The sequence below is a fragment of the Typopeltis vanoorti genome, chromosome 11, assembly GCF_054136105.1.
Source record: "Typopeltis vanoorti isolate ZY-2024b chromosome 11, IOZ_Tvanoo_1.0, whole genome shotgun sequence".
Classification (NCBI taxonomy): Eukaryota; Metazoa; Arthropoda; class Arachnida; order Uropygi; family Thelyphonidae; genus Typopeltis; species Typopeltis vanoorti.
This window is the reverse complement of record NC_143559.1, coordinates 49,831,263-49,854,211: the sequence shown is the minus strand read 5'-3', so window position 1 is coordinate 49,854,211 and position 22,949 is coordinate 49,831,263. Positions and strand designations below refer to the sequence as shown.

General features: G+C 33.7%; 1 protein-coding gene across 1 annotated transcript in view; it reads left to right on the top strand.

The window, feature by feature from the left end:
• LOC150101565 (protein jagged-1-like) overlaps positions 1-22,949 on the top strand; it is a 246,161-nt gene that overhangs the window by 162,549 nt on the left and 60,663 nt on the right. The window contains exons 9-11 of the mRNA XM_090400841.1: positions 5,358-5,692; positions 10,624-10,774; positions 19,638-19,799. Coding sequence (XP_090256967.1) covers positions 5,358-5,692; positions 10,624-10,774; positions 19,638-19,799 — 648 coding nt within the window. The remainder of the gene's footprint in view (positions 1-5,357; positions 5,693-10,623; positions 10,775-19,637; positions 19,800-22,949) is intronic.

The window sequence follows — 22,949 nt, the reverse complement described above, 5'->3', positions numbered from 1 at the left end:
TAAATCTGTTAAATTCTTCCCAGTGCCATTAATGTAAAGATTGAATAAAATGAACCAAGGACTAATCCCTGAGGTAAATCACTGGTCACCTTAAATTTTGCATATTCACATTTTCTATATACCACTCTTTGATATCTGTCTTTCAATCATCCTTTTATCCACGCTAGTAGTTTACAATCCAATCTCATGACATGTATGCAACAGTCTTCCATGCTTAATCCTGTTAAAAGCTTTAGTGAAGTCTAAAAGTATCATGGTATATCAATTCCCCTTGTCTAACTCAATAATTATATTATTATAAAATGTGAGCAAGTTACACAAACATGCCTTTTCCTTACATGCTGCTCATTACAAAGTATAGATTCTCTGTCAACTTATTTTTGTTTGCAATCTCTTGCCAACTTTCATTCTTTGCACCACTGTTGTACAATGGGATTATTATACATTCTCTGAACTCCTGTGGAATCCTTTCTATGCTGAGACTCAAATTATACAACCAGATCAAAAGAACAGCCATTTCAGCTGAAGATTCTTTTAGCATCATTGTACTGATATGACATCATATCCTATTGCTGAATTCATATTCAGTTATACAATAGCTCTAGTACCTCCTTCTCATACACCGGAGTTTCTTCCTCCAAGGAAGAGGTAGCTTTGAGCTCTATGTTGCATACACTAAGTTGATATCTTTTTTCAAAAAAAAAAAAAAAATATATATATATATATATATATATATATATATAGCTGTCTTCATAGATACTGTGATTGATAAGCAGAATCTATTGATGGATATAGGGGAAATATTGCTTAAGCTAATAGAACAAAAAGTCATCTCTAGAGATGTAAAAATTATGCAAAATAAAAAAAAAACAGTTTTTTGCTTTTGCATTTGCAAGCAGAGTAGTGAATGAATACAATACATTATTACTGGAGTTATGGAGTGGGTAGTGAGGGCACCAACACTGAATCTTTCAAAGTGAGTTATGCCGTATTGTGATATGCAGAGAGTTTGGCCTCTCACATTGAGTCTTCTAACATCACGGAGGCCTAGACATTAATACAAATATTAAAATGGGAGTAATTGTTGTTCAAAAAGTTCTTTTCTGAAAATTCTGTAATTTCTCTTATTTCTATCAGAAAAAGAAGATCATGCCTTCTTCAAGAGACTGATTGTGTCGTAGTCATTCTACTCTTTGTGTGAATAAACAGTCTTAAAAATGCCTGCAGTTTTGAAGAACTATGGTATCAAAGTTGGATTTAAATATAAGAACATTATTATGGTCACTGAAGTTATTATACCCATGGACAAAACACAGATATCCAAAATTAAGGCCTTGTTCTTTTAAAAGAACAATTGGCATGACCAGCCACTTTTGCAATTAGAAAGCAGGAAAAGCCCAACACAGACATCAAACACAAAGAAAGACAAAACTAACTGTCTTGTGAATCAGAATGTAGTTTAATCTGCTAAAAAATAAGCCAGGAATTTTTACTGATGCATGACATCGATTTCAGTATCTTTTTCAATACATCAGTATTCTTATGAAACGTTTTCCCTTATGACTACTTGAAATGCCAAAGTGGAATGTTAAGAAAAAATCTTTTCTCATAAAAAAAAATTAAGATACTTAAAAATAATTAAGAAATAGGAAGTAATTTAAGTGCTTTATATTTACAGTTTGTATTTTATTTCTAGTAGCAGGTTAGTTCACTTTCTGTCATTTATAAAGTTTAGAGCATTTCTCTATGATATCAGATAGGATTGCTCATGTGGCTACATGACAAACACATCAACCACACACTATCTTGCTTTATTTTTTTGTAGTAGATGATATTTATTATCCATTGTGAGAGCACTGTAATAATCTTGCTTTGTCTTCAATTTTCTTTGAGAAACTCGGGTTTTTCATCCAACATACGGACAAAATCAGCTAAGAGAATATACACAGTTTAAGGCAAAAAATGGTGTTGTGTATTGATGATAATAGTGTCATTGTGTAGTAGATAGAGGATTAAATAGAAGAGATGGTGAGTTGTGTTTAATGGAGTAGTGTGCCCTCTCACGATGAATCCTTAACACCACTCCTTGGAGGTGTCACATGATAACAGTAATTTCAGATTATCCATTACACATAATACTTTATTGAAATTATGCAGTCTTATATTTATGTCGAACTATTGAAGCTTGCTGCATCATTATGAATAAAAGAAAGTACACAATATTATTATTATTATTATTATTATTATCTGACCTCCATGGAGTCAAAGGACTCATCACAGGAGGCCTATACTCTCTCATGCCAAAAGAATATTGAACCGTGCCTTGAACCTGTTCATAGTTTTCACACTCACCACACTTTCAGCCAATGCATTCCACTCACGAATCATTCTCCACACAAAGAACCTGCTTCTCACTCCCCTGCTCACACTCTCCTTAATATCTTCCATGGATGGCCTCTAGTTCTATCCTTGCGCCCTCTAATCTATGAAATGTCTTCTCCACACATTAATTTGGTAACAACCCCTTACCAGCTTATATATCTCAGTTATGTCTCCTCTTCTTCTTCTTCACAAGATAAGTTACATTCCTTCACTCTCTCTCTCTCTCTCTCTTTTCTGACATTCTATGACCTGACACTAATATCTCTAATATATCCTCATTCCCCCTGAAAACCAAGTACCAAATCTGTGCATAGTAGTCCACATGTGCCCTGATCAAAGCCTTATTCAGGGGAATAATAATCTCTTTGCCTGTGCATGTCAATGTACCAGCAGATTATTGCGATAATCGGTTGGAATGTTTTTACAATATTAGCAATGTGACCCCTAAACTTCAAGTCTCTGTCCACCATCACTCCCAGACCTCTCATCTTCTCCACCTACTTCAGAATTTCTTCATTAATTGTATACTCTGCATCCCAACCATGCCTACCAAATTTCAAGACCTTGCACTTTGCAACATTAAACTGATAACGCCAATCATTTGTCCACTCACATAGTGTAATCAGATCCTCCTGCAAGGTCTAGCATCTGCTCTACTTCTCGATAGCTCTTCCCAGCTTTGCTCATTGGCAAACAGCTGCACATCTCCAGTTAAGCCAGTCCCAATATCATTGATGTATAAGTTAAACAGTAATGGTCCCAAAACAGATCTCTGTGGCACTCCACTAGTGTCCTTTCTCTTTTGGGATACCACTCCTCCAGATACTGTCTGACAGCCAATCAGCTATCCAACTTATTAGTCTGTTATCTAATACCATCTGTTTCAGTTTAATTACCAGCTTGTCGTGTGGAAGTCTATCAGGCCTTTGAAAAATCCAAATACACTATGATATATGCATCTCCTTTATCGAGTATGTTTTTCCCCTTGTAATATGTAAGCAGATTGCTGAAACATGACCTCTTCCTAACAAACCCATGCTGACCATCATAAAGAATGCTGCTATTATCAACCCAATTCTGAATCCTAGTCCTCGCCAACTTCTCTAATATCTTACAACAATCCCAGACAATTTTTAGCCTTAGTCTTATCTCCCCCTTTATGAAGTGGAATCATTTTGTTCACTTTCCATTCCTTCAGCATTCATCCTTTTGCAAGACTCATGTTGAATAGTTTATTCTAAAGGTGCCATTAATTCCATAGGGCATTTCCTCAAGATGTGGTGATATACTGTCAAATCCTACTGCCTTATTAACATCAAGTTTACTTAATTCCTGATATACTTCTCATTCACCATCAGTCCCTCCTCCACCATACATTCGCCGCTCCAGCTTCTCCTGCCTTCCTTCATGAATGAAATAGACCGATAAACTGGTCATTGAATAATTCAGTTATATTCTCCACACTGATTACCAATCTGCCGGTGTCATCAACTAGCTTCATCCTCCTCCCATAGTCATCTTTTCTTCTACTTGCCACATATTGAAAGAACTTACTAAAAACTTACTAGGATTTTTCTTAGCTTGATTGGCTAATTTCTTCTCATACTCCACTTGTGTTGTCCTTACCAAATGAGTCATGGCCTGCACCTTGTACTCCTCATGCCACTAATCATTACCAGCATTCATCTTATGCTGCTTCCACAGTGCATTCTTCCAGATTTCATGCTTAATCTCTTCATTCATCCATTTTACTCCTACCTTGTTTGGCCTTTTCACCTTTGGAATACACTCAGACATTGCTGCTGTTAAATAGGTCTTGATCAATGCCCACACAGCATCTATATTCTTCCCACTCAACTCCTCATTCCACACTATAGATCCTTTTAGTCTCCTAAGCTTTCCATAATCACCAGCCTTGTAGTTCCACACACGTGTCCCTTCTTTATAGAAGTTCTCATGTGACTGGCTGAAACCCATGTGATCACTTCATGGTCACTCTCTTTAACCAGGGGAAGATTACACTCCATTCACAATCACATTCTCTGATGATATATCTAAGACTCATGTACCCTCTATTAAATACTGCCTAAGAGTGTTGTCCTTTAAGAACTCAAGAAATTCATTTTTCTTATCCCCTGATGCTATCTCTTCATTCCAGTCAATAGTGCCTTAGTTGAAATCATCCATAACGATCACCCCTTTGCTAGCTCACTAAACTAAGTTGCCTATACATTTCTTTGTTTCCACCTTCTACATTCCTTGGCTTGTAGCAGTATCCCACCAAATATCTCATTCTATTTCTATCAACCTCTACTTCACACCATACTGTTTCAAACCCAATGTCCCTTTTTTCTCCTTGTATCTCAATCCTGCATGAATATAATTCCCCTGATATCATCAGCAGCACCCCCCCATCCTTCTTGCCTTTCCTGTCTTCACAAAATAACACCATATCCCTCCATCTCATCAAGATATCATTCTCATCCAAACATGTTTCACTTATTCAACTATTTTTGTGCACATAAACTCAATCAGTGCAACAATTTCATCTCTCTTATTTCTGACACTCCTGGCATTCATAAATAAACATAACAGTTAATTTCTTGGTCTATAGCCAGTCCTACTCATACTCTCCCCTGTCTGTGACTTATTCTCACTTGCTCCTGTCTTCTCATCTTTCGTACCACATAGCCTCCCATACTCAACTCCCCATGCATTCCTGGCCATTCCATTCCGACACTGACCATCCACATATGTACATTCATTACCACTTCCAGAATCCACTCTTCCTACACTGTCCCCCTTACTTCCCTGGTCCACTCCATTTCCCTATCCAGCTGATGTATACTTACACAAGGACATCTGTAGTATAGTGGATTTTTAACTTTTTTTTTTTTTTTTCATAGTTTGTTAACCTGAAATACAAGAATTTCTGCACGTATCTTTTTAATATATTTTTTTACTTGTTTATTTAGATGTAGATGAATGTAAACGGCATCCTTGTGTTAATGCCCAATCTTGCCATGATTTGGATGGGGACTATGTGTGCAGTTGTCTTTCAGGCTGGGTTGGAAAAAATTGTGATCAAAATATTCATCAGTGTGTTGGACAGTGTCAGAATGGAGCAAAATGTATTGATCTAGTTAATGATTATCATTGTGCTTGTTTGCAAGGATTTACAGGAAGAGATTGCCAAACTAACATCAATGACTGTATTAGCAACCCCTGTTTAAATGGTGGTGAATGTGTTGACCTTACAGCAAACTTTAGATGTATTTGCCCTGTTGGCTATAAAGGACACAGGTGTGAGGTATGTATTTTATTTCTGTGGTTAAAAATTTATTTGTGCATGTAAACATTTGTAATAGTAAATATCCGAACATGCTGTAAATAATTTAATTATGGATGTTTCTTTTCTTTCTCTTTTTTTATTGGTGTTAGATATTCGGTTAGAACTAAATCTTAATATCTGAGGTAAAATTTCTTTTTTAAAACATTTTAATAATGAAATTTGATTTGAGCATACTGAAAGATCCCTGTGGTAATTCTGTTTTGGCCTTAATATTAATGTATAGAAGCATATAAGAAAAATAATCCAGACTAGGGTTTACACTCTCTGGATTCTAGATCCCCTCCCCCATATTTGTACTGAGATTTTATAATCTCAGGACTTTTAGTAAGAAAATTCTGAGATTTGAGTAAATTAGATATTTAGTATAAATAGCATTTTACTTATGTACTTTATGTACTGATATTTTATATAGAAAATTAAGGACAGTAATAATTATATTAAGCACACCTTAGTTGTCATATAACTGACATATAATGGGATCAGATATTTCAAATCCTTAATGAAATCCTGTGAATGAAAATTTTTCCAGCATTTCATCTACATGTTTTATATAGAAAATTAAGGACAATAATAAATTATATTAAGTACACCTTAGTTGTCATATAACTGGCTATACCTTCTCTTAAATTTATTTGAGATTAATTTGCCCAACTGCCATTTTCTCCCCCCCCCCCCCCCCCAATTCTTGCTCAAGCTCATGCTATACCCACCGCACTATCTGGTAATGCATTCTATCCACATACTTTTCCATGCACCATTCCATTCTCCTTTTTCCGACAACACGCTACTCAAAACTCTGTATCCATCTGATAAAATTCTCTTCCCAAATACATATATACATCTCTATCATGTATGTTTTTTCTCCTAATTTACCATATCTGTAATTTACTCACATTTGATTTCATAGTAATATTAAGGATTGAAATCCTGGAAAAATTTTCATTTACAGGATTTCCGGATTTGAAATATCTGATCCCATTATACTAAAACTGTATCAGTAAATTATAATAGTGAAGAAATTATATTCTTTTTTTAATCTTTTACCTTAAATAAAGTTTGCAGATGAAGTATCTTAATGACTGACATAATTTTTTTATGTGACTCTTATCCATGAAAGGTAAACATATAGTACATTAGTACTTGGAGTGATCGTTTTGTTTTTATTAATTTTTATTTTTTGTATTTTTAGTTATTTTTTTTATATAATCCAGAATTCTTGCTCTCTAGAGACCAAACATGAAACTTTTTCAAGTCACTTCAGGCCTCCAGTAAATGGGAGTATGGTCTCATACTGAACAATGAAATCTCCCCCCTCCACACACACACACTCAAAAATGATCACAAACAACCATGCCTATGGCAGGATTTGAACCTACAGTTGGTTGGTTGGTTAGAGAGCAGATACAGTAACTTGGACAATCAGATTCAAGTTCATTAATAATTTATATACTGTAGATTTTATGATCCTAATTATTCATATGTTAAAAACCATAATGATGAAATCTTTACAGTACACAGTTTCTTATTTATTTAGAATCAAAGATTCCTATTATTATTATATGGACTGAATGCTTAATTGCCTCAGTATCCTATAATGGAAAGCACGCTTCCTTTCAAATGTGTATATTGCTATGTATTCATGGTAAAACAGGCAAACTGCCTAGCAATATACTGCCAACTGAATGAAATGTACATTGTTAGCTTGTACTATATAGTAACAAGAGATATCACTAAAATACTGTAAATTCTGTGGCAGTTGGTTATAACTACTATTATACTTGTATATTCAGATATAGATTATTATTTCCATTATTATTTTATTTCTTTATTTATTTTCTCATGCATATCAATGGAGTCAAAGACTCTCATCACAGCATGACTAGACTAGCCATTATTCACACAATACCTATCATACTTCTCTTTCAACTCACTCACTGATATAGCACTCACAACTATGTCTGGTAACCTATTCCATCCACTCATTTACTACCTTTCAAGCAAAAGCTGTAACACTTGCTAACTACTGCTACACAATTTCCAGGAGTGATCCCTTGCTCTTTCTCTCTCTCTCTCACTTCATGCCATATATTGAAAACAATCTTCAGTTTCAATCCTGTAAAACCCCTTTAATAATTTATATGTTTCTATTAAGTCCTCTCTTTTTTTTTTTTTTTTTTTTTGCCAGAAACTAGTCTTTGCAATCTATAGATCTTCGATCTGTTTTGGATCCTCACCACCTCATCTCCTAGGAATCCAGATGATCAGACCTGTATACACAATATTCCAGGTGTGGTGCCTTATTAAAGCCTTGTAAAGGAAAATAATGACCTTTCTATTTCTGCTTGTTAGCATGCTCTTCAACATCTAAGTAATATGATGTACTATTTTGTCCATCTTTGCAATATAATTTCTAAACTTCAACTTCCTGTTCATAGTCACCCCCAAATCCCTGGATGCATCAGTTTCCTACAGTCCATTTCCATCAATGTAGTACACAGCTTGTGGTCTCTTCAATTCAAAGTAATGACCTTATAACTTGGCCATATTAAACCAGCAGCTGTTATCCCTTGCCCATACTCCCAGTTTAGCTTATCCTGCAGTATGTCTAGATCATCTTCATTGACTATTGCCCTCCTAGCTTTTGCATCATTGGCAAACAACTGAATATTTTCCCTTAAATTATTTCCTACATTACTGATGTACAAATTAAATAGTAGCAACCTTTCTTATCATTGATATAAAAGTAAACAGCAGTGGGTCAAGTACTGAGTTCAGTACTATCACAGAGTTCAGTACTCTGTGGTACTAGTCCTGCCTTTTCCTGGATTCAGTTCTCCTATAAACTCTTCTTTGGTGTCTGTCATTTCTCTCTTACCCAAATCATCATCTTCATATCCATTTCCATTCATTCCAGTTTATGTAACAGAGTTCCTTTTGGTATCCTATCAATATCTTTGCAAAGTCCTTCATTATCATTGTGTAGCCATTTCCTTTATCCATAACAAGTGTCACTTTATTGTAAAAAGTGAGCAAAGTACTAAGGTATGACTACTCATACCTTACACAAAACCATCCTTTCTGCTATATAGTATCAGACTGTATATCCAGAGTATGGAGTATAAACCAAATAGGAGTTAGATGAATAAGGAGCATTATGAAGCAAAAAACTGCAGAAAATATTCCTGTCATTTTCCTGTTTACTATTCTTGAATTCTGCATTTTACCAACTTCTATACTACCTTAACCTTAATGACATCTGGCATTGAAATTTCTCCACCTGGATGGTTCATCCTTGTGCAAAATTATTACTCAGTAACTTAAAATATTTTAAATATTTCATTTGCTCTTCTTTTACCTCCCAACTATCAGTACATGTTAATGTGGCTGGTTAATTGATTAGTTGCTTCAATAAAAAAGGGAAAGAAGCTCACCAATAAGGCTATCCTTCTTGTCTGCTCTTTGTACTGCTCATGAGCTTTCCAACCAAATTTCTTTTCTTTGTACCCTCCACAACTTTTTTATGCAGTTTTTGCTTCATAATGCTGCTTATTCATCTAACTCCTATCTGATTTATACTCCATACTCTCGGTATACAGTCTGATACTGCATTCTTAAAACATCCCTTGACCATCTGGCTCCTCAGTTTTTCATAATCATCAACTTTGTAATTCCACATATACTCCTGTATATGTGGAATTCTGCTCAGAGACTTTGGCAGTAACCAAGATAACCAGCTAGATTTGTCATTGATTGGGAGAGTAATCACAAATCTAGCTGGTTATCTTGGTTACTGCCAAAGTCTCTGATGCTGTCACCAGATCCAACATTCTCAAACTCCTAAAGTTGTTGTCTCATAAAATTATCTCTTAGCAGCTATCCATAGTTGAAGTTCCCCCATAGCAGTTACTCATCTTGCACTCATTATGCTAATTTGCTGATGCATGCCACCCACATTCTCCCTTGAATCCCATAACTAGTAGCAACAACCAACTACATCTTTCATTCTTTTGGCTTCTATCCCACACCAAATGGCCTCAATTACACTACCCTCTGCACCCCTGTCCTTCTTTTCTACTCTCTTTTTTTTTTTTTTCAGCTTCAATCCTTTGGCAAATCCCCCTTTTCAATCCTGTTCCCAGTTCCCAGCTTCTTTGAAAATATTATATCTGTTGCATTCTATCCCATTCACTATCATCCTCTGAGTAAATTATTTCAAAAGTTAGAATGAAAGAGAAAATATCAAAAATACTATAATCTGATACAACTACACATAGCATTAAATAATATGCCTCATATATATTTCTTTATTGACTTTGTTTGTTATTTATTTTGTTATGCAGATTCCATTTAATTATGCTGGTCATTACATTATAAGTACTATGTTGGTATTTATTATTATCATCAGACTTTCCTGGTTTCAGACTCTTATAGCAGGCTCACATAAACTATCACTGTTTATCTTAAAAAAACTTTAAGGTTGTTCACCATCCCTTTACTTATCATGCTCTCCAGCATTGCATTCTGTTAATTTGCAGCTCTTCAAACAAAATGTGCACCTCGCTACTCTTTTATACAACATGCAGCAATACTCTTGCTCTTTTATCCTTGCATTGTCGAATTATCTCCTTCATATTAATCTGTTTTTATTGTATTGCATACTCTTACAGAGCCTTTTAGATAGGACATTAAAAATTGAGGGCATGCTAGCCCCCAATTTTTCACCTAGAAAATATCCCACAATCTTGATACTATTTGCCGTGACAAGTTACTGTTATCTAAATCTTTTCGGTCTTCTTATCATCTCAACAGTCAGATGATTAGACATGTGCATGTCTCTTAAATCTTTGTTAGACAAATAGATATTTCACTGCTTTAAAATAAATTTTCAGATTGACGATGATCCTTGCAATCCAAATCCATGTCAGAATGGAGCCTCTTGCTTTAATATGGAAACAGATTATTACTGCCTTTGTCCTGAGAATTTTCAAGGAAAGAACTGTTCTGCACAGAGACCTTGGTGTAACAGACCACCGTGTGAAAGTGAGTAAAACTATCCAAGAAAGTGTATTATTTTTTATATTTATAAAAATGATTTTAATATTATTATTCTACATTAAATAGCATACTTTTAGATAGTTTTTCTTTACAGAAATAATCTGATTAACTGTCTTTTGCAGTCTAACAGATAAGCTTAGGCGTTGATGGTTATTTATGACTTATTTTTCACGGTATTAACAACACCACAAACACTTTTAATAACAAAGATGTTTTATTAACGCTAATATTTCGCTGATTTTCAAATCAGCATCATCGGAGCACAACACACATGTAAACGCGACAGTGAGTGAGTGAAACAATATAATTGCAAAAGACAAAAGATCTAAAGTCCTATTTTTGGCGCCCTCTAATGAAAAAAAAAAAAAAAAGCAGTTATCCAGGAGTTTTTCTTAGGATAACCATCTCCCAAATTTTTGGAAAATTAATGCAACCATATTTGTTAAGGTTGGGAGAATTCTTCAAAGCCATTGCTGACTCAAAAAATAATCTTTCAGATCTATAACGACTCCTAAATAGCACATTTGTTTTCCTCCAAGTGTGAAGGAGTGTCCAAAGCGTGGTCTGCCAGTCCCGACTTGCCATAGTAATAGTAGCGAATGTATCTTTCATGTTCTTCCAGGCGGATGTTCACTGATCTTCCTGTTTGCCCATAATGGGCCAAGTCACAGTCACATGGAACTTCATACACTCCTGGGTGTGCTAAAGGGTGAAGTTTATCCTTTGGCGAGCGGATTAGAGTTGCCAGCTTGACATGAGGTTTGAAGGTGGTGCGAAGGCCATGTTTCAATAATACTTTGGCTATCTTTTCCGATGTACCTCTGATATAGGGAATAGAAATGGTAAACCATTTCTATTGGCAGACCATGCTTTGGACACTCCTTCACACAGGATTAGATGGAGGAAAACAAATGTGCTATTTAGGAGTCGTTATAGATCTGAAAGATTATTTTTTGAGTCAGCAATGGCTTTGAACAATTCTCCCAGCCTTAACAAATATGGTTGCATTAATTTGCCAAAAATTTGGCAAATTTGATTATCCTAAGAAAAACTCCTGGATAACTGCTTTTTTTTTTTTTTTTTTTTTTTCTCTCGTTAGAGGGCGCCAAAAATAGGACTTTAGATCTTTTGTCTTTTGCAATTATATTGTTTCACTCACTCACTATCGCTTTTACATGTGTGTTGTGCTCTGATGATGCTGATTTGAAAATCAGCGAAATATTAGCGTTAATAAAACATCTTTGTTGTTAAAAGTGTTTGTGGTGTTGTTAATACCGTGAAAAATAAGTCATGTCTTTTGCAGTTTTTAAAAAAAAAAATCTAGATTAATTCTTGGGGAATTGTAGGCAAACATACAATATAGAACAAACAGCAAATCATTTTTGATAACTAGAAATAGAGAGAGAGAGAGAGGATAAGAAACATTCCTGTATTGGTAGTTCATGTAAAAAATGAATAGTGCTATATAAAATCTCTTTTTATATAATTTTTATATTAATTTGTGTTGTTTTTGATTTTATCCTTTTAATTCCAATTCAAAAATAAATTTTTTAATATCATTAATCAATATACTCTGTTTTCAGATATATTTGAAAGTAGTGAATCATATATCTGGATATATGCAAAGCAAAAAAATGCATAAAAGTCAAGAGCAGTATAAAAAAAAAAAACAGTGTTTAATGTGGAATGTAGTAAAGAGCTCATAGATTCAGGCAAGCTTAATTGTTAGTAACTTGTCACATAGATTAGCTGGGTGAATAACATCTTTGCAAACAAAGCATTGAATTCAAATCCTGTTAAAGGAATGTCTCTGAAAGTGTTTGGTAAATGATTTTCATCAACTAATGTGAAAACACTTGCCCTGTTTATTGGAGTCATGAAATGGCTTGCAAAATAGTAGAGAGAGAGAGTGAGAATGTGAAATGAGAGAGGAATGAGAGAGAATGTGAAAACACTTGCCCTGTTTATTGGAGTCATGAAATGGCTTGAAAAAAAGTAGAGAGAGAGAGAGAGAGTGTGTATGTGTGTGTGTTCATCATCTATAGCAGTGTTTCCCAAAGTGTGGTAAGCATATCCCTGGGTATGTGCAAAAGGTCTTCCGGTGTACTAGGCACTCCTTTTAAAATCTTGATTACCTTTATATTTTTGTCACTGTATTGTCACAGATAAGTGTAGGTATAATTAATTTTTCAATAATTAAAAAATTATTGAAAGGAAGTTATATACAATATTTCATGACATGGAGTAACTGACCTCCATTAGAGCTACATCTAGTTGATGGAACGATTGCATTTGAACTGCATGGTTCAAACTATTTGCATCAGAATTTTAAATTTCAATAGTTTGTCAGTGCATTGTCACAGATAAGTGCAGGTCTATTCTAAAATTAATTATTCAATAACTAAAAATCTAAAGGAAGTTATATGCATCATCTCTTGACATAGAGCGACGGACCTCTGTTACTATTGTATCTAGTTGATGGAATAATTGCATTCTGGCCATGTGGTTTGAACTATTTGCATTAAAATTTTAAATTCAAATAATTCAAACCATGTAGTTAGAACTCTCCACTAAATATACTGTATGTATATTGGATTTATATAATTAAAATATATATATAATTAAAAAACTGTTTCACAGTTTGTAATTTATTGTAATGCAAATGTTAAAATATAAGTATCTATATAATTATTCATGTTTGAATAAAATATTATCATAACTTTTCCTGATATGCTGGTGTTACTAAATTTTTTAAAGGGGTACACAGGTACTGAAAGTTTAGGGAACACTGATCTAGAGAAAAACTGCTTACTGTCATATACTATAATTTCCGAACTTGTTGGGAGCAGAATTTTTTATTATAAAATTTTTAGTGCATCCATTGCATAATTACAGACAGCTATCATTATCTCCAAAATGATATTTTCACATTCAGATCTGAAAATAATATAAACTGATACCATGAATGCCAGAAGAGGTGAGCGAAGATAGTGTTGGTAGCAAATGCATGTATCACATATGCACTGCTGCTAACTTGTATTGCATCATAGCCTCCATAGAGGTGGAACAAATGTTTGCTTTGATTGTCTGCAATGAAATATGGAACTACACAATGGTATAATTTTTCTTCTATTATCAGCACTGTAGCATAAAAATTATTATTATTAAGGGTTACTCCAAGGAGTCCTTAAAGTCATTGAGGGAGGCCCTAAACATCATGTCAAGCACTATTCCAACATTTGCACAGTATCTATCCTACTTTGCTTTGAACTCATTCACAATCATGGTGCCCACAACATACTCTGGTAACCTATTCCACTCATTCACCACTCTCCAAGCAAAAAACCTAATTCTAACACCTTAGCTAATTACACTCTTACTTGGTTTCCAAGGATAGCCCCTAGTTCTCCCACCATCAGACCTGTTCTGAAAAATTTCCTCTGAATTAATCTTGTAAAAACCCTTCAGTAATTTGAATATTTCAATCATATCACCCCTTTTTTGCCTATCAACCAGTTTCGGTAACCAACAAAGTTTTAACCTGTTCTCATAAGGTTCATTTCATTGACCTTCTGCCATCTTGGTCACTTGCCTCTGGGTCCTCTCCACTTCTTTCTCATTGCCAAGAAACCCTGATGCCCAGATCTGCATGCAATAATCAAGATGGGGTCTTATCAAGACCTCAATAAAGAGGAACAATAACCTTGCTTGTCTCTGCTTGTCAAAGTATTCTTCAGTAACCAAGTAATTTGATGAGCTGTTTTGGGCACCTTTGCTATGTGCCCGTTAAACTTTAACTCCCTATCCACTAACACTCCCAAGTCTCTGGCTTTGTCAATTTCCTGGAGTACAGTTCCACCAATGTGGTATACAGCTGGTAGTCTTTTCACCCCAAAATGCATAACCTGACATTTCGCCACATTAAACTGCATTCCATTCTCCTTTCCCCAGATTGCCAGTCTATCCAAATCATCTTGCAAAATTTTAACTTAATCTGTATTAACTATAGCTCTTCCTTCATTGGCAAAACAACTGAACAGTTCCTCTCAGATCCTTCTCTATATCATTAATGTACAAATTAAACAGTAGCGGTCCAAGAATAGAACTCTGTGGCATACCACTAGTCACAGCCTTCTTTTGGACTCTACACCTGAATAAACTATTCTCTATTATCTCTCCATTAACTGGCCTCTTATCCACCTCACCAACCCTATATCCATCCTCTATGTACTGCAGTTTACTGACTAGAATTCCATCTGATATCCTGTCAAAAGCTTTTGCAAAATCCAGCAGTATCACTGTAAACCCATTACCTTCATCCAACTCATCTGTCACTGTATTATAAAATGTGAGCAAGTTACTGAGGCATGACCTACATGTCATGCCTCTTGATATGCTGATTGGTTGGTAATTTGCTACATCAGTCTTGCAGCCTCCTTTATGTAATGGAACTATTTTCCCCCTCTTTTCACCCCCTCAGGACTAACCCAGAACTGAGACTTAGATTGAATAATTTGGTCAAGGACACTGACAATTCCTTTGCCGCTTCACATAAGACTCGAGCTGATATCCATTAAGGTTCTGTAATATGCTATTCACCTCCATTTCACCAGAACTTTGTTAAAACCTTTCACAGGATACCACATAGAATTCTAATCAGTAAACTGCAGGGATGGATATAGGGTTGGTGAGATGGATAGGAGGGTGGCTGATGGAGAGATATCAGAGAGTAGTTTATTCAGGAGTAGAGACTTAGCTGAGACTTAGATTGAATAATATGGTCAAGGGCACTGATAATTCCTTTGCTGCTTCACGTAAGACTCAAGCTGGTATACTATCCAATCCCACAGTCTCTACTCCTGTGGTCTTCCATCTGCAGGAGTAGAGTCCAAAAGAAGGGCTGTGATTAGTGGTATAGCTAGTGAGCTCTTTTTTGTATACTGTTATAATGTCAATAATAATGAGATGTCAACTCACCCTCTAGTTGGTGAGAGTGATCATGAAGTGATTACCTAGGTGGTTGTCAGCAGTGTGAGGACCTCTGTGAGGAAAGGGTGTTATGGAATTACAAGGCCGGTGATTATGAATAGCTCAGGAAACAGCCTGCAGGTGTAGCATGAAATGAGGAGTTGGATAGAAAGAAGATCAGTGCAGCTTGGATGATATTCAAGAACTGTCTGGTACAACGATTTTCAACCGGTGTGCTGCGAGAGTTCTTCAGATGTGCCATGAGATTTGTGGAAACAAATTAATTGAAAGAAATAATGTCGTAATTTGCGCATTTATTTATAATGTCTGGTCTTCCATCCACACCTGAAGCTCCCTTATTTATATTTTACGAAACTTACGGTTGGTGAATCGGTTTAAAATTGTGTTAATTAACTTTAATCTTTTGATAAGTGTGTGTTCACAAATAACTTCATTTAATTCTCTTATTTTTAAGGTAACTGGTAAGAGTTCTTTTATTATTTTTTTTTTCATTCAGTTAATTTTATTCAATAGTATTCCTTTAACATATATAAATTTGTAATAAAAAAACGAAAATTTTAAAACAATGAAAAAATGAAGCAAATATGTTGAAAGAAAAAAAAAAAAAAGTGAAGCTAGTTTTGCTCAGCACATCAGCAGCTGATACTTCTAAAACTAAATTAAAAACTAACGTTCACCATTACAACAAAAATTATTTGTCATTTGGCTTTATTTCCAGTCAAGAAGATCTGCCACGTCCTACATGCATAGTTTGTGGCAAAAAATTAGCAAACAACGCTATAGTTCCAAGTAAATTAAAAAGACATTTACAATTTAAACATTGTCATTTGAGCAAAAAACCAGCTGAATATTTTAAAAGACTTGTACCGGATAAAACTATTCGAGCAAAAAGATGGACTAAATTGTAACTGTGTCCAAAAAAGCCGAAGGAGCCAATTATGCAATCGCAGAAATTGTTGCTAAAAAAATGAAATCTCACACAATTGCAGAATCTGTAATTCTGCCAGCATGCTGTAAAATTATTAATATCATGTTTGGCGAGGAATATGAAAAGGAAATTTTAAAACTTCCTAGGTCAGATAACGCCAATTTATCAACATACTCAGGATTTGGCCAAAGATGTTGAGTTGCAAGTGGTATCTCATATTAAAGAAGAGATATGTTTGCTATTCAGTTGGACGAATCAACTGATGTAACCTGGTAAAGTTCAACTTCTAGCCTTCAGTAGATTTATTTATAAAGAAGATATTATAGAACAGTTTTTATTTTGTCGACCACTCCTGGAAACAACGAAAGGCCAAGATATTTTTTAATGTTGTTGATAATTACTTTAATTGCCATAACTTGTCTTGGGATTCTTGCATCAGTATTTGCACTGATGGTGCCCGTTCAATGTCAGGAAATGTAAAAGGATTTGTTACACTGCCTCAAAATAAGAATCCTAGAATTATTTTTACACATTGTTTTCTCAACAGAGAAGTACTAGTGTCAAAATCATTGGTACCTGAGCTTAAAAAAGTACTAGATGAGACTATCAAAATTGTCAATTATATAAAAGCCAGGCCATTACAATCGAGATTGTTTGTAGCACTATGCTCCTCATTGGAAGCTTCTTACATGCAGTTGTTAATACATACAGAATCAAGATGGTTATCATGTGGATGAGTTTTTATCAAGATTTTATGAACTAAAAGAGGAAATTCTAATATTTTTGACAACTCGACAATCTGAGTTATCAGATTTTCTTAGCGGCGAGCTTTGGTGCAGTAAGGTTGCATTTCTTGCTGATTTATTTCAATCTTTAAATACACTTAATAAAAGTATGCAGGGAGACTGTGAAAACATTCTTACTTCCACTTACAAAATTAATGCATCCAAGGAAAAACTAATGCTTTGGGAAGAAAAAATCAGAAAAGAAACTGCAGTAAATATGTTTGAACTAATGAAAAAGTGCAAACTGAATGAAAATCTAATAGATCTAATTTTAAACCTTAAGATTACTAAATACAAATATTGAAAAATGTTTTCCCTCACTTTCCTTCACAATCCTTCGATTGGATAAGAGATCCATTTGTCTTAAGCGCATGTAAATTGGGAAATTTAAAGATTACAGAAGAGGACGAATTAACAGATATAAAAAATGACAGAGGTTTAAAACTGAAACATTCAACAATAGATACTACTTCGTTTTGATTATCTCTAAGAAGTGAATTTCTCAATATTACCAAAAAAGCAATAGAAGTACTTCTTCCATTCTCCACATCATATTTGTGCAAATCAAATTTTCTGCAATGAATATTATTAAGAACAAAAATAGATCGCGGCTGGAAGCCTTGGAAGATGATTTAAGAGTATGCCTATCTAAAATTTGACCTTGCACAAAAGACATTCTGAAACAATATCAAGCTCAGATATTTCATTAAAATTAACTGCAAGTATGGTTATTATTTAATAAATTTAATATTCATTTGAAAAAATTAATAAAAATTTTAAAAAATAATTTTGAGCATTGTTTTTCTTACTCAAAATGTCAAAAATATAATTTACATTTTTTGGAGCAAAAAGGATAAGTAATTACTATTATTAATATCTTGTATGTGTAAATCAATCAAAATTATACTTATGTTTTGTCAGATCATCAAAAAAATTAAAAGAATATATTTTTAGTGTGCTGTAGAATTTTAATAACTAGTCTAGGTGTGCCATATTATGAAAAAGGTTGAAAATCACTGGTCTAGTAGAAGCAGTGTCTAAATATATTCCAATGATCAGAAGGTTAAATAATATAGGGATGAATGAAGATAAGCATGTAATACAGAGGGGAAAAGGCATTATGGAGGCAGCATAAGAGGGGTGGTAATAATCAATTCCATGATGATTACAAAGAACAGGCAAGGAGGGTAACTTGGTTGGTAAGGGTAGCAAAAGTTCAGCACAAGCAGCAGTTAGCTAATAAAGTCTAAAAAGAATCCTAGGGCATTCTTACAATATGTAGCCACCAAAAAAAAAAAAAAAAGAGATTATGGAAGGATCTTATTGATTGGAGAAATGGGTATAAGAACTACTGCAGAAGATATAGTTAAGATATTTAATGAGCAGTTCATAAAGATCTTTCATTTTTGTGAATCATGGAGAGTTGTGAGAGCAGTTGATAATGAGAAGGAGTGACACTGTAAATGAGCAAGAGGTATACGGGGAATTGAGCAAACTTGATGTTAACAAGGCTGTGGGACTTGATAAATATGTATGACAAAAGGACCTTCCTCGATGAGTCTTTGATTCCATGTGGTCTTGGAATAATAATAATAATATAATTTCAGCAGTATATGAGAAGAGGCAAAGGAAAATGCTGGGTGGTTAAAGAAAATCATAAGCTCTTAAGCCGTTTGTCATTTTTTTTGTTTTGCTAGAAATTAATATTATTCTAAGTAAAAAATATATGATCTTGTCTAGAGATCAGTTTCAGGTATTCTTAAGAAATAATATGTGTACTAGAAAATGCAACTGTATAAATATCTAAATAAAAAATAAATAGAATAAGAAGGAATAATAAAATAAAGTGTAAGGTATGAAACAGTTATAAACTTAAAAACACTTTTCATATATTTCAATCAGATTTAAAGAATATTATACAAGCTGAAATATATTCATGCAGAAGTTAGTCACTGTTGTATCATAATGATATTTTAATTGGTTTTAAGAATTTAATATCAAACTTTATGCATACAAAAAAAGTTTCACATAAAATTATACAAATTTAAATTATAGAAAATTCTCTTTCTTTACATTTTATACTGTAATATCTTTGCACATGTTTTGCTATGCAAGATTAATCTGATGCTATTTTAATTTGATATAGCTGTGGATAGTTGCACTGTTTCTGTGCCTGCTAATACTAGTTCAGGTGTTAAGTTGCTAGCTTCAGGAATATGTGGAGAGCATGGGAAATGTATAAGTGAGCCATCTGGTGGTTTCAACTGTGTATGTGATCCAGGTTATACAGGGCGCTATTGTCATGAAAGTAAGCAAAATTTCATCTAGTTATAGTTATATTTCTCATTGTTTTTTTTTTGGCATAGTGTTTCTATATTTAATTTCTTACATAAATAGCAGGTTATTAAGTTATAGTGTTGGATCCTACTTCTTCTTAATCTGTACTTTGGATCCGACATTTAGTTATCACGATGTTCTTAACCTAAAAAAATAGTTGCTAGTTGATTTCTAATACAAATATAGAGAAAATTTATATTTACAGACTGCGCCACTCTATATCTGAATTAGTTCAAAAATTTAAGAAAAATCAACCCTCAACTATTTCTCCTTAATATATATACTGGCTGAGTATATTTAACTAACTTAATTCACCCACTTTGGTTCGAATATTTTATGAATGGTGCAGTAAAAGAGATTCAGGCAAAATACAACTTTAGATAAATAAAAACAAACATTTAATTTTAAAATCACAAATTATACACTTAAGATCAAAATACTAAATAAGTTGTTATAAACACTTCAGCCTTTCTGATAATAAAGTCATGCAAACTCAGACAATGGTAATTCTGTTATCTGTAATAGTCTTCTCACAGTTCCTTTTAGCTATTTAATAAAGTTCCTTAATGATCATTCACATCTCATAGTTCTTTAAGTTTTAAATACAATAAAAATTTCAGTAACACCTCTTTACAAACAAACACTTTTAATTTTACACTTCAGTTAATTCTCCGCAACAGTTACTGTTAGTATAGGGAATTTCTAGGATGAAACTCGCACACTTCTCTGTATAGAATTATTAAAGGTTGGAATAATCTTACCGATAATCTTTTTTCTTCTTTAACTTACACACAAACACTTTTTATAACTGTAAACACTTAAACAGTATACGGTACTCATTAAAATAAATCTTCTAAACAATAACTGAATTAATCGTTGGTCACTACACACATAAACAAACGTTGTTGCATAAAGTACTACTGATCAGTCATGAAATAAGGCAACATACAATAATTCCTTAACTTGAGGTTTTATATGCACAGTTGTTCATTCCTCCGGCATTCAATTTAATCCTTTAGGTACTATAATTCTTGACACCGCTATCATTAAACACAACTCTGTTGCCGCTAATTATTCTCTAGTTACTTCGTGCTATGCTTTAAGTTTCCGTGTGTCCTTGAAAGGTCGGCCCTGAAATTAAATCTCAACTCAAGTAATCGCTAGTCTATCCGTATCACTTAGCTATCTTCCGTAGCTTTATTTGTTATTCCGAAACTTATAAGCTAACCGCTTCTCGACTAGTAGACTTTATTTAGCTGCTTGACTTGCCTTGATTTAGAGTGACTTGCCGACTCATTATCGCACTGTGATTTTTGAATGCCGAATGCTCCGCTTCTAACCTAATGCCAATCCCTCTCTAATAAATCTCTAATGCTCTCCTCTCCTAATGCTTTTTTTCCCACCATTCTTCCTTTTTATATCCATTTTTCCTGCCTAAATTCTTCTCGAGATCTCTTTAACTTTCCAGTAAACTTTCAGCATTTTCAATAAACCTCCTCTTCACGTTCTGTTCCAATTCTCGCGCTCGCTTACTTACATGCGTCTCCATGACAACAAAACAAAACATAAATAAAATTGAGCTATTACATAACGTTGAACTTTCACAAACAGGAATAAATAGAGAATATTTACATTTCAAATAATGCGCAGTTAAATTATCAAATACAAGTTCTTATAATATTAACATAGTAATAATTAAAATAGCTTAATAATATTTTATCACCGAGTTTTTCTACTATTAATACATACGTTCTTGATTAAATAATTAAATATTAGATAAAATTAAAGGTAGTTATATGAATATTAAATTATAAACAAGTGATTTACATTAAATAATATTTACAAATGTAGCCTTTGCCATGGTGGATTATGTTAGATTCTGAAGAGAGTATTAATAATTTAAATTTCTCTTCATTCAGAATCCAACAAAGGCTTACTCTTCCTCTGAAAAATTTTTCTTTAAAGAAAAATTTTTCACACTATGTCTTTTGATAGAGGAATCAGACTGCTCATTTCCTTTTTGAACTCTTAAACAATTCCTAGTTTGAATGTTGGATCACTTGTAAACACTTTGTTGGATCCTACTTCGTCTTAATCTATACTTTGGATCCGACATGATTACTAATACGATGTTCTTAAGTAATTGATACGTTGTAAGTTGATTTCTAATTCAAATATAAAGAAAATTTATATTTAAAGACTGCGCCACTTTATATCTGAATTAGTTCAAGAATTGAAGATAAACCAACTCACAATTACTCTTCCTTTATATGTTGTTATTTATATACTGGCCGAGTATATTTGACACCTACTTAATTTACCCGCTTTGGTTCGAATATTTTATGAATGGTGCAGTAAAAGAGATTCAGGCAAAATACAACTTTTCATTAACAAAAACAAACATTTACAAGACCTACACTGGATGAGGGATAAAGGTCTACTAACATTTGTTCTTTTTCCTTGACACTTTTGAGACACTCTTCTAAGGTGGAAATTTTCTTCTTATAGGCTGTTTCTCTTAATTCATGCCTAACACCTTGTCTAAATTGTTGGAATACAGCCCAGTCTAAGTGTGGTTTATCCTCATTAGTCACATTTAAACTGTTGGCTAGTGTCAACAAACGATTGTAAAAATCAGTGACAGTTTCTTTATCTTTTTGTAAGACTCTCAGTAACTTCCATAAATTTGGGCCAATACTTCTTAATTTTGAGAACTGAGAAATAAGATTGTCCTTAAATATTTGATAATCAAATGTATCCTTCAGAATTGGAGATGAGTTAAAATTTGTTTTAGCCTTGCCTATTAATTTACTTCTGAGTAAAATTAACAGTTGAAAATCTGTCCAATTTGCTATTTCTCTAAATTTTTCAACATAAGTAAAAAAAAACAGTACATTATCTGATTCTTCACCTGAAAACTGAGGAAAACCTGTTGTGGGTTCACTGAACGAAAAAATTCACTATCTTCCATTTTAGAACTAGATGAAACAGCCATATTACTCTATTAACAACAACTTTAAAAAAAATTCAGAATTCCAAAATAACTTCTCTGTTTGCCTGATTCTAGTTCACAACCAATTCACTTGATTCCTTTAAATTATTTTTAAAGTTTCTGGGATCA